This window comes from Ammodytes marinus, assembly GCF_949987685.1.
Source record: "Ammodytes marinus genome assembly, chromosome: 5".
Lineage (NCBI taxonomy): Eukaryota > Metazoa > Chordata > Actinopteri > Uranoscopiformes > Ammodytidae > Ammodytes > Ammodytes marinus.
In genome coordinates, this window is record NC_137234.1 from 31,070,349 (window position 1) to 31,083,607 (window position 13,259).

A 13,259-nucleotide genomic window follows, 5' to 3' on the forward strand; every position below is an offset into this window, starting at 1 on the left:
CAAGGACGCACACGCCCGCCGTTTCCTTGGTAACAACCTTTATTAGGTCCATGGAAACAACATTACCTTCTCTATTTTACCATCCATTTTAACGATCTGTTTGAACAACATGGACATCCAGGAACGAAGTAAGTAACTCAATTGAACTTAACTCACATTAACTTCCTTCCCGGAAACAAACGACATATATTTAGCCAGTGAACAAACCTCCACACGTCGTATTCATTGATCGCTAGCGTTACATGTGTCCAGCTAACGGTAGCTAATCTTCACTCAGCTAATCAGCTAACTAACCTCATTGTTCAGTTAAGACAAAAACTAGTTAAGCCTGATTGGCAGCTTTGCCATTTAATATCAGAATGTCTTTCTTTGTGAAAATTGTATTGTATTTTCTAGACGTGTCTATTTGACCAACACATGAGTATTGAGATGTTGCCTCCCCTCATCTTCCAGATGTCCATCGCTGTGGGGAGAGAGTCGTAGAGATGGTTGACATGGAGGAGGAAAACTTTGCTGTTTCCAGGTGGGTTGTCCGGGACCCACATCCAGCCTTAAGTCGAATAGTCAGGTCTTTTTTTAAATGCTGACACCGCCTTTCAACGTTTTGCATTTATAGCTGTGTCAATATTGTTTTGGGTTCAAATTGCCAAGGCACGAAGGCAGCAGCTGTGTTTGGACCACATACAGTATATGATGCTGTTAAACCAATATCAAAGTTCCATTTGACAAGTTTACAGCAGGCCTGTGCTAATATGATAACAGTGTTGTTTTTATGACTGTGCTGTTCTAGCTATAAGTGATCTCTCCATGTCTTGCTTTTCTCCTTCCAGTTCCTCAGATGCAGACGCCGCCTTCGATGCTGTTGTTGGCTGCATAGAGGACGTCATCATGGGTGAGATTAGTGATTCAACCATTCTGTATGGTACCTTGTCAGCTGCCGAGTTCCAAACATACTCTGTGTACGGTAGGATTTATTCTGGAATGGAGAAAGCCACTAAATATCTACAAGATCATTATGAATCCAAGACATAGACTGTAGACTGTGGATTGAAATGCGTAGATATAGTGTCATAAGACAAGTTTGCAGGTAAGGCATTTTATCCTGAGGTGATCTAAAAACCAGTAGGTTGAGACAGATGGCACAAAATTAGAAATCAAATGGCATATTAATCTTCAGTGTTTCACAGATGAACAGTGAATAAACAGTATCTGGTGCTTTACATGTCCATTATTGCTTGTCTTCCAGGTGAGGAGTTCCAGCAGCTTCAGCAGAGCTTCATGGTGAAACACTACCTGGAGTTTGACGACTCGGATGAGAACAAGCTCAGCTACACGACCATCTTCAATGAATACGTGAGTTGCTGGGCATCTTGCTTATCGTCTATTATTGTAACTGTCTTTTGGAACATGACATAGGATTGTCTGATTTCTATGTATGAGTAGTAGTACACAGTTCTCCTCAGGAATAACACTGTGTAAATCATTTCAACCTACGTCTCAATCAAAGATTGTCAGGGAGGTAAAGAGAGACCAATCTTTCAAAAGCCTCTGGAAACATGATCTCAAATAGTAAAAATCAATATAATATATATGATATCAAAGCTGGGTGTCCCAATAAGCTTTTACAAAAATCTGATTGAAATTCAATATTCATATGTATTATAAAACTTTGTTAAAAATCCAACCGTTTGACAGGACTGTGGGCATGGCCCTATTAAGCGGTCTATGTGACAACAGTCATTGTTTTTATAGAACGTTCGGGCAGAGAACTGCCATGATTGGTTCAAAATATTTATTGTGTCATAAGAACCAGAGCATAGCCATCCTCATCTAAAACTGATTTCTGTAAAGTTTATCAAACGTAAATGACAATATCTTTAATTTGGATTGATAGATGCCTAACTCTTATCAGATGATCACTCTCATGCAACAAACGCCACACTTGACACAGAAGGATTTAGTGGATTTGGGTTTACAGGGCTTTAATAACACTCTTTGTTGTTGTGTAGGTTGACTTGTTGGAGAAACACCTGGAGCAGCAGCTGATGGAGAGGATCCCCGGCTTCAACATGAACACTTTCATAGAGCTGCTCATGTAAGATCAAAAACACATACAGCCCTCCCACCCTCCCCACTTTCCCAAACAAAGCCAGGGAAAATACCCTAACCCCGCAAAGGACACCTTGATCTGGATGTATATTAGTTTTAAAATAACTAGGCCTATATAATAAAATAAATTGATTTAAACAAAATAAAACTCTGGGCGACTGGATGGGGCCGGACAACAGTGATCGACAAAACGATGTGTAATAAACAATAAAAAAAAAAAGAAAAAAAAGAAAAAGAAAAAAACACATACTCAACACATAGCTCAGCTGGGGAACCCCACCAACGTTCAACACCAAAACAGCGTGGTCTATAACAGTATCTTAAGGCCCGTGTGGGGATGGAGTTAGGGTGACCAGATCCCAATTCACCAGATGTGGGACAAATACTACGTTTGTACGTTAAAAAACACTATCTTTAGATCGGCGTTGCTCATGTAAGATGTGACACCACCGCTCTCCCCTCTTTTCCCCTCAAGACAACTAAGGCACTTTCATTCAGTCAGATCATGTTGGCGTTTATAAATGTATCTACACAGACATTAATCCTTGAAATATCCTTAAAGCACAGTCCAATAACCATTCTTTAACTGTGAATGAAGAATGACAGGAAAGCACCTGATGCTCCTTACAAATATCATTTGTTAGCTGGCCACTAGGTGGCAGAAAAGTGCATTGAAATGTGCTGATTCACAAAATGCATCTCTTCCATCCACAGGCAACACAAAGAGGAGGTGCCAGAAGACATCTTTGACATGCTGCTGACGTTCACTGACTTTGTGGCCTTCAAGGACATGTTTGTGGAATACAGAGCTGTGAGTCTATGACCTGGAGAACATCTTTAAACCCATTTTTTTATTAAGAAGAGATTTTATTAAATATATCACATTATGCATATTGGCAATTGAAGCCATATTCCATAACTGTAAACTGGTCTCCTATTGCTTAAACCTTACCCACATTTGAATCTTTGGTTAAGACTCCAGATTGTAATGTGTTCTATGAATCTGTGTGTGTGTGTGTGTGTGTGTGTGTGTGTGTGTGTGTGTGTGTGTGTGTGTGTGTGTGTGTGTGTGTGTGTGTGTGTGTGTGTGTGTGTGTGTGTGTGTGTGTGTGTGTGTGTGTGTGTGTGTGTGTGTGTGTGTGTGTGTGTGTGTGTGTTTTTCTAGGAGAAGGAGGGCCGAGGTCTGGACCTGAGTCAAGGACTGGTGGTCACATCTCTGATCCCTGTGGGCTCCAAACACAGTGGCTCCACTGTGTCACAGTGACGCTCACAAACTTGAATTGCCTCCTCCTTATTTTTATGTCAAATCTTCTCAAAAGGGCCTTCAGAAAGTCATCAGCACATGGTCAGTGTTTGTTTTTTTATTTTTTATTTGTTTTTGTTCTCTGGTGGCAAGCTGCTAGAAGCGCTCCCCATGAATCTACAGTCTGTGTTCATGTCAGCATTCCTTTGTGTTTTATGATAGCTCTTTTTGTAGTTCAAAGAGTGAAGATGGAAGGTTTTGCCTTCTTTCTGCTAACCAACCACCACACTAGAAATAACGACTTCTGGGAACATTCACATTATAGTTTAATGCAGGTGAGAGGCCTAATCCTGTCTTTACAAAAATCCTCTAACTCACATATATTTAGATTAAGATTCAGCCCTTGTTAGTTCTCCCTGGTTGGGGAGTAGGAACCTGATGTCTTTCAACTCATTCTACTGGTTCTTATGTGAAAGGTATCAACAAATCCCCCAGCAAGCAGGGGAATACATTTCATTTATTTGATTGTTTGAATGTTCTGTTCCTCATAAGGAAAACAATATCTGAACTAATATATGTTTTGTGAAGTTTTAAATTATTTTGTCAGTCTGAAAACTCAGTGGTATGAGTGTCGTGCCTGTGAAAGGAATTGTAATGTGTATAGTGATTGTGTATGTGCTCAGTTTCCAAACGACAAAGATCTATAGTCTAGTTTTCAATACAATGTCAAAGTGTTTTCTACATGATAGCTGTAATTGTAAAAGTCTTATGTCGCTGTTGAAGTATTTTTGATGTATAAAAAAAATGGTTATTAAGAAGATATTTTCAAATAAACAGGTAAAAAGCCTTACGTTGAAACACAAGTGCTTTATTTGAACTAGTGCGCGGTTGAGACCCAGCACTCACAACAGGATTTTCACAAGTATTCAAGTTCTTGGTACAAAAAGACACAGCATATTTCATAAAGCCACTAAATCGTATTAATCAATGAATTGAACAATATAAGTCATTAAGGGAGTTGCTTATGTCCTGCAGAAAGCCTTCATCTTTATAAAGTACTGTTTTTATCACTACAGTCATTTCGTCTATGGACATTTGTCAGTTTATTATCAGTGCTTTGGTTCGATCCATGGGGCAATGTGTGAGTTTTTACGGGCCTTGAAGTTCAGGAGAGGAAATCAAAAATGGATTTCTGCAGGACACTGTGTCCAGTCATTCCTCACACCCTCTGCACTATCATGTTTTGAGATTATTAGCCCTGAAAGCTAACGCAGGGTTCACGCGTTTTACAACATGGACTTGCAGACTTATGGACTTTATCAATACAGTCACTCACCAGCCTAACAAACTTGCTCTGTAAACAAGAAATGTAAACAAACGTTCAATAATTGCCTTCCTTTACATTTCTCTTTGATAGGGGAAGCAGCAGAGGTCTCCACACTAAATGATTCAAATGATTTGGTCAGACTAGACTGTCAAGTTTGGAGTTAACCTGGGAGTGTTGCCCTCTCTCTAAAACCCCACACTTACACGGGGATGAAAACATTGAACACTTCATGGTGCAAAATCGGATCTCTCCATAAGTGGCTGACCAAGGAGGGCGGCAGCAGGAGCAGTTCAGCCTCATATTGATCCTTTGTTTTTTTTCAAACTAATGTTATCGAAATGGATCCCATGGTATTACACCGTGGGATGTATTTTACAATGTTCCTCTATCATCAAGATTTATGAGAGCAGCAGAGTATGCCACACACACTATAAACAATTTACTGCATTCACTCTGCAGGTCAGATCCCCTTTTGAAATGTTGTTTCAGAGCTGGGCGACCTTGAGTTAAAGGAATAGTCAGACATTTTGGAAATCAACATTATCTGCTTGCTTGCTTGCCGAGAATTAGTTGTCAAGATTGACACTGCTTTCAAGTCATGTCAAGTTAACTATAAAACTACAGCTGGTGGCTAGTTAGCTTAGCTTAGCTTAGCTTAGCTTAGCTTAGCTTAGCATAAAGACTGGGTATGGGGAAAACAGCTGGCTGCTCCTGTGGTATATCAGTCTTTCTAATTATTTCTATAATGTCAAACTGTTGCTGTAAGTGCTTAGTGAGCCTGTGTAGTTCAGGAACAAACTGGAGCTATTAGTGACTATATTATGCTTGTACTATATGACATTATTTAAAATGAGCGTCTGAAGCCCATCCAATCCATATGAACAACGCCCTTGGTATTATAAAGAATTTAAGAATATTGGCTTAATGTATTGATTTGAAATATGACTATATTGAAGCCTCTCAGTGCAGTCCACCAGAGCCCCTTCAAAAAAAAATATATATATATATGTGTGTTTCAGATATACAGTATCAAAATAATCCAGAGCTGCTTATAATATAAAAGTGAAAGTCAATGGAGTTTGCTGAACAGTTATGTGTGTGACATCTTCTGTTGGATTTAGGTTCCCCCATGTTGTCACTGCTGGGGTTAAGCTAAGGTCAGGATTGGGGTGACCTTTCAGCAGCCAGAACAGCACAGCATCAGACCATTCAAATAACTGCTGTATCATGCCAGACAAGAAAACACGAGGAGTCGTTTCACGGGATCAGCGTCGCAGGTTTGTGTCTTAGGTCGGCACTGTGTTGGTGGCGGCGTTTCCTCCATCTCCCTTCCAGACCAAGTAGGAGAAGAAAGCGCTGGCACCGTACGCAACGGTCACCACGGCGCCAAAGAACTAAACAGACGGACAGATAGACATTGGAAAGAGTTAGCTAATTGAACAAAACCCACACAAATCAAACATACATATTTTTGTATTCACCCCTTTAGTATAGTGTGTATTAATAGCACAAACAACGCCCTAATTAGTCATTATTCATGGTAAATGCTATCTCGACTGGTGTGCCTCAGAGGCAGTAAAATGTACCTGATAAGAGTTTGAGATAAGACAGGGGCCTGTGTGTGTTTGTGTGTGTGTTTGTGTGTGTGTGTGTGTGTGTGTGTGGGTGTGTATGTATGTGCGCCAAATGCTACTGAAGCTATAAACCAGCATGGACTTCAGCCTGCAGAAAGAGCTATAAAAGGGCACATCTAGCCTACATTAGCTGGCAATAGAGATCTTAAGTGTAATAATTTTTTAATCTCACACATATTACCCTCTTACTTGCTGCCCTTCATCTATTCTGTTTTTTCCTTCTTTTTGTTTTTGATTGAACATGCGTAGGGGAAAGAGGGAGAGGCCGCGTTGGTCCAAAGGTGAACTGCACCTGCAAGTATCTTAAATCACATGACATGCCTCAGAGCTATGTGTGAGCCATAAGAAAATGCCTCGCCTTACTCTGTCACTCCCAGATTTTTAAGTTTCTGAGGTGTGTTCCTGCCACAGCCTGATAAGTTCACATGCCATTTGAAACTCAATGCCTGGCCAAACAGAGATGGGAGGAATGAGGGGGAAACAGAGCAAAATGTGCCCAGTGTTGAGACGCTGAATGACTCAATGAATGACTGTCCAGGCTTGTACACAGTATTTTCTGAAGTTTTAAATGAACACTTAAATAGATAAATTCAACACCATTTCAGAGTGTATTTGGTGACACTCAAGTTAACTCTATCCACATTTTTTAAACGCTTGAGTTAAATAGTAATAAGAAGAGTATTTTTTACACACCTTCGAGAAATGTTCACCCATATTGTTGTAATAACTAAAAATAGTTAATCCACCCTGACACTGCATATTTAACACTGGGAAATTTACTGTACGTATATTTGCCATTTTTTCGGCCTGGGTTTGGGTGATCAGAGGGTGATCTCAACAGTGTTTTCTTGCATGTTTACGCCGTTTCTTTGTATCTGAGTCGGCTAAGTGGTGTCAGGCGTCTTACAGCGGCGGCTGCTAGATGTCCGTAGAAATAAAAGAAGCGGTAGGGATGCACAGATGCGGCGTTGGCCAGGAAGGCCGTCAAATAGAGGAATGCAGCTACGCCGTGGTACACCATCATCTAGCAAAAGAGAGAGAAAAAAACAGGCATTTAAGACAATTAAAGGCATTTCCTGAGAGCTTCTCTTTTCTGTCCTGATCTCGCCATTTGTTCATTGTATCCTTCTGTTGGACTCTTGCCTCATCTCTTTGTTTTGAAGTATTTCTAATTGTTCCTCCTGCCCTGTTGCTGTCAATGCATACCTTCACCTTCCTATTGTGTTTGCTTCTTTTCATTTGATCAAATCTTAATATGATCCCTTATCTTTACCCATTTCCAATCCATTTAATAGATAACTCGAGACCTAGCCAAGGAGACAGAAGATCATTTTCTCATCAGAGTGGGCCTTTTGGGCCTAATCTCAACTAAGCAGCATTAGTGATGTGCTCCTTTCACTGGTTTGTAAAGGGGAAGGATTTATTTGATTGTTAAACTCTTCCCAACTAAAACTAAAACTATTTTTTCAAACTTTGACTTTGATTTTTGCTTATTTGATCATAGATCAAACATGTTTAATATTATAAAGAAAAGCTGAAACTTTGTACCCAAAAATTTAAAAAATAAAAGCACATTTGATCTGGTTTCTGCAAGTACTGGAATAAACAGCAATTTCCCTTGTATAAGTAACAACTCATTATGGTTGTCTAAAATTTGACTTTATTTAACAATGCTCCGTCCTTGGCCCTTCCTTACCGTAATAGGCCAGGGGATAATAGTGAGCCTTCCCTTGACCCCGAACAGGATAATGAAGAAGAGGATGGTGGTGATGATCCACAGAGTGACAGCCACAAACATCACCCAGCCATATACTGGCACATATGCATAGCTGCTGGCTATCAACGTCCACTGGAGCAGCCCCAGAATCTAGAGAGGCCAGAGGAAGAGAAACCAAGACAGGCAAACTGAGAAGAGACACATCAAGTAGGTCAGCCACATAAAGGTAAAGGTAAAAATAAAAGTGTAATTAATTAAAGGTAGACCTTTCTAAACATTCTTTAATCATTATTTACATAGTACTGTAGAACACCTTGCAGCGTCTATGTCACACACTTGTATGCTAGCGATACTGTTAAAGGACAGGTTCACATTTCTTTTCTCCAAATCTATCTTAAAACAATATTCACATGCCCATATGTACATTAAGTGGTGTATGACAGTGTACGACAAATTATTATTGCAGTGGATATACTAAATACATTAGCAAATAGTAGCCATTTTATTTACAGGCCACAGCAGAAAGCAATATTAGCAACTATTGGAGTCGTGTTTATGGCCTCTTGTCCAATATCCACTCATTTTTGTAGCGAGCGTTTTTGTCTTGTGAGTGAAATATCTGCCTCATTCACTGCTAAATGTTCACTTTGTTCACTATAGTCACCAACTGTCTTGCCTTTCTTAACACAAGGTGCTAAATGCTAAGTTAGCATAACAACATGCCCACAATGACAGTCCTAATGTGCTGTTGTTTAACAGTTATAATGTCTTCCATGTCCACCAACTTAGTTTAGCATTGACATGTGCTAATTAGCACCAAACACACAAGCACGTATGAGGTTTAAAACAAAGTATTGGAAAAAGTGAAATTATGACATGATGAAAATAGACTTTTCACACAAGGTTGCCCTCTTTGCCTCTCTGCTCCTGTCTCATGAGAAATGACTTGATACAACAGTCTATCATGTATGCTGAGATCAGGTTTCACTTTTTTACACACCTGATACACACACACACACACACACACACACACACACACACACACACACACCCAGTGGGCAATGAGGTTGACCTCCATTATGAACCAGAGAAATTTCCTGACAAAAACTGTAAATCTAATATATAAATCATGCAATCTTCATCAAGTACCAGCATCTTATATATAATAAATAAATATATATATTTATATTGTGCAGATGAGTTTTATGTATGCATGGGGCATGTCATTTATTAATATTGCATGAGGAGCTGAAACTTTGAAACAGGAAACCAGCTGTTCTATAAATGTAACACGTACCGCATGGATGGATGAATGCAGGGATAGAAGAAAGAAATAAGAGATGTTCCAAATAACTTCAACCCTATTTGTATTGTTGTTGCTCAACTAGGCAGAGGGAAAATGGAGAATTATGCTGACACACACACACACACACACACACACACACACACACACACACACACACACACACACACACACACACACACACACCGGCGACTGCAGGATCATCAGGGACCCTGTCAGGTCAGATCCCACCGGAAGCTGACTTAACCTTGTTTGTTTTCTACAACTATACAACACTGTCATCTCACTGCTGCAAATGACTCGAATACACTGGAATAACGTACTACACTTTGTTCATGATTGAGTCATTAGGTCATTACTGTTTCTTTTTTGCAAACGTCTGTTAACTATTGTATAATCATGAAAAAGGCAAAAAATTTACTTCAAAAGCCCAGATTCACTAAAAAATGGACCCAGCCAGGACTCTACCCATATAGATAAACCATGATACTGGGAAAAAAAGAATTGCAACTAAAAAATGTAACTCTACAATCGAAAAGGAAGCATGTCGCTTCAACACTTTTTTTTAAAGGGGTCATAATCCACTTGTCTTCCTGCAAAGAATGCGGAAGAATATTGACGTATAATATGTTGGATTTTGCGACTTCAGACCTTCAATGTAGAGGTCAGGTATATCTCTGGGAGGGATAATGTTCTGGCGCACCTGTAAAGAGCGGTTTCGTTAACAGTGCATTCTGTCAAAAGTCTATATCCTTGTGTTAACTTGGACCCAGATCCTACAACCCTTGTTTTTTTTTGGGCAGGCTACTCTTTCCTCTAGGCCATCCTACCACCATATAACTTTTGAAACCTTTTCTTTTGAGGAAAAACCTTTCTAGGGGCTCATAACAGTTCGGAGAATCACATCCTCCTAAACGTGGCAGTCATCCCTGCTGATATTTGTTTAGCAAGGTCCAACCCATACAATGGCCTGATAGAAATAAGGGAATACACTTTCAATTAACTTAAAACTCAAAAATGTAAATGAAAGATAACCATCATAGTTTGAATCAAATCTTCCAAATGTAATGGTTTAATTCATAAGTAACACATCTAGCTTTATAGTATATAAAGAGCATTTGCTGCTGTAGTCTCACTTGGTGTGGTATGACCAGTAGTGTATGGTGGCTAATGTTAGCCAACTTTAGACAGATATTTGTGGTGTAACTAATTCTTAGGTCACTTTGATGACTCTTCTTTGCTTGTCACATACAGTGGCAGAGTCTTGTTTCAAAGCTGCTCTGATCGATTACTAGCAACTTAAATGTTTTAAATCAATCTCATTGCTAACATTTTGTATCAGTTTTGATCAAAGAGACAAATGAACACAGTCAGTAATAAGCACATAGTGGAGCATTTACCAGCTAAAGAGACAAATTTTTCCCACTTTAGTTATTTTAAAAATCGGTCCTGTGTTATGGTTTACGGCTTATCTTTTATGTCTGACATCTACCTACTCTCAACTTCATGAAACTTCAACGACATGAGTCAAGCCATTTAAACATTACAAGAATCCCACCTGTCACAATAAGCTAGCTCCCATTATCATATTAGTAACAACAGTCTAATGCTAGCAGTCTTAACACTACATGAAGCTAAATAGATTGGGCTCCTGTATGCCTCATATCATGTCATTCATAGCAAGGTAGTTAAGTATGCCTGGTTTATTCACACCGGAACGACTCGTGAGGCAGTGGCTGTTGATTTTTTTGAATCTTTGGGCTGGAAAGATGTCGTCATATGTACTCCTCATTTGCAAAGTACATTTTGGAACAAGCTAAACAAGTTAATTATTACTGAGTAGTAAATACGTGGGTTGAAACATATTCCTAAAGGGCTACCTGCCACACCTTAGAAACTCACAATGCTGCTGACCACTTCCTATCTGGCCCTGCTACTGCAATGCCATTAAAGGCCAATAAAACTTGTAGGTGTTTCATCATGATGCCTTTCAAGCCCGGACAGGTGACAAATGTTTAACAGTCTGATCATATACAGAACGAACATTAACAGAAGTCCTTGAAGCCTAAGCGTAAGGTCTGGTGTTTTAATGGTATTGCTTTGAGGGTACAAAGGTCTCCTGTAGTCATCCAGCCAGTCACATGTCCTCTGTGTGGACAGAGCTCAGTGCAAACTGTAAACCCTGACTGCTTCTTTACTCCATTCAATATTACAATGGAATACTAGAGCAACCTTAACATTGGTGTCCTGCCGCCTCCCACATTCACACCCAAAAATGCAGCTAAACACAAATTCTTATCAGTTTCAGTTCCGGCCCTCAGCTCTACGCCAACACCTGAGGTGCCCAAACATGACGCTAAGCTAATCAGCATAAGCTTTGGCCAGTGACAGTCATGTGTGTTGTTGAAAGCACAAACTGAACCGTGTCGACATGCATTCAAATACCTGGGGCACCAGTTAATGAGTAGAGGTATACAAATATCTTTAGGCTATAAATGTGCTGCAAGACTGACTGCAATTAGGACAGTTTATTGCGTAGTGTGGTTTGCATTTAACTCAGTGTCAATAATGAACATAACAGGTTACATATTTAGCAAACATATGTATTAGATTACGAACACTCTATCCACACATTGGTATTTGTACTGCTGTATGAGGGTAAGATGTTTTCCCTGAGGTTATTGAATCAGAACAAACCAACTTTATACGCTCAAAATAATAAACCATCATTATCATCATGGAGTTTAAGGATAAGGCTGGAGATATTCTCAATTTTTAATTGTCAACAAAGACCATGAAAATAAAGAAATTGACAGTATTGACAGTGAAACTAAAACCTGATTTATCATTCTTCTGCTCCATTAATGTTTAAAAAACTATTAAAAATACATCTGAGGGACATGAACCTTCCTAATGACTTGGGCCCTGTAAATTATTTTGAGTTGATCCCACGACATTCATCGTCCTGTACACATTAATACTCGTAGAGTTCTACAGCATTAATCGGCAACTGAAAGTAGTCCCTATCAAATGTGCTCTTTACTTCTGGCTGAGTAGTCCTAATAATTGCTAAAAATTGCATAGCCCAGCTCTTTTAGAATGATTAAGCCTTTAAAAAAGATAAAAGAATAAAGTATAGCCTACATTAATGACCATTGTTCTTTAATAGAACAGAAAAGAACAGAGCAGAAGTAGCGGATCAGCTCAGGTAGGCTGTGTTACATACCATTTCTACCATCATGAGGATGGACGGTATGCTTCGGAGGAAGGACATGTCCATCCCAGCGGAGACATTACTAGCCAACCCTCGGAGGCTGTTGCCCCCTTGCTGAGAGCTCTGGGCGTTGGGGGTGCCGGTCTCCGTGGTGACCTTGGACGGGAAGTCTGCCATGATCAGAATCCAATGAGTGTCCTCTTTCAACAATGTTTCTATTCTCAAATAAATGTTGGGATTCAGTAACCATTGACTACATCCACTGGTGGCAGCACAACTAAACTTTCAGATTAAGGTTAACTTCTGTCCAACCCACACATATTAAATAAAACACAAACAAACAAAGTCTTAATTGGTAAAATAAATAAATAAATGAAATAAAATAGTCCAAAGAGTTAAGAAGGAGCCCTCCAATGAAGTAGACACTCTTTGCACCTGCACAGACAAGTGTCTTATGGGGTTGGTGTGTGAGTCACAGTCTAACCTGTAAACCTTGCCCTCTCTCTCTCGCTCTCTCTCTCTGACACACACACACACACACACACACACACACACACACACACACACACACACACACACACACACACACACACACACACACACACACACACACACACACACACACACACACACACACACACACACTATCTGTTTGTTCTCTCTCTCTCTCTCTTTGTCCTTTGTTATCTTTTCCTTGCATCTCCCATATGGC

General features: G+C 39.7%; 2 protein-coding genes across 2 annotated transcripts; one reads left to right on the forward strand and one right to left on the reverse strand.

The window, feature by feature from the left end:
• Positions 1-29: 29 nt before the first annotated feature.
• arl2bp (ADP-ribosylation factor-like 2 binding protein) lies at positions 30-4,184 on the forward strand. The gene is made up of 7 exons (XM_080028580.1): positions 30-128; positions 454-523; positions 831-892; positions 1,247-1,353; positions 2,010-2,095; positions 2,824-2,920; positions 3,275-4,184. Exons 1-7 carry the CDS (start codon positions 110-112, stop codon positions 3,371-3,373), a joined length of 540 nt encoding a protein of 179 aa, XP_079884706.1. The 5' UTR covers positions 30-109; the 3' UTR covers positions 3,374-4,184.
• A 27-nt stretch (positions 4,185-4,211) lies between these two features.
• pllp (plasmolipin) lies at positions 4,212-12,972 on the reverse strand. The gene is made up of 4 exons (XM_080028581.1): positions 12,560-12,972; positions 8,010-8,180; positions 7,221-7,337; positions 4,212-6,073 (listed from the first exon to the last, which is right to left on the reverse strand). Exons 1-4 carry the CDS (start codon positions 12,722-12,724, stop codon positions 5,966-5,968), a joined length of 561 nt encoding a protein of 186 aa, XP_079884707.1. The 5' UTR covers positions 12,725-12,972; the 3' UTR covers positions 4,212-5,965.
• Between the last annotated feature and the right edge of the window lie 287 nt (positions 12,973-13,259).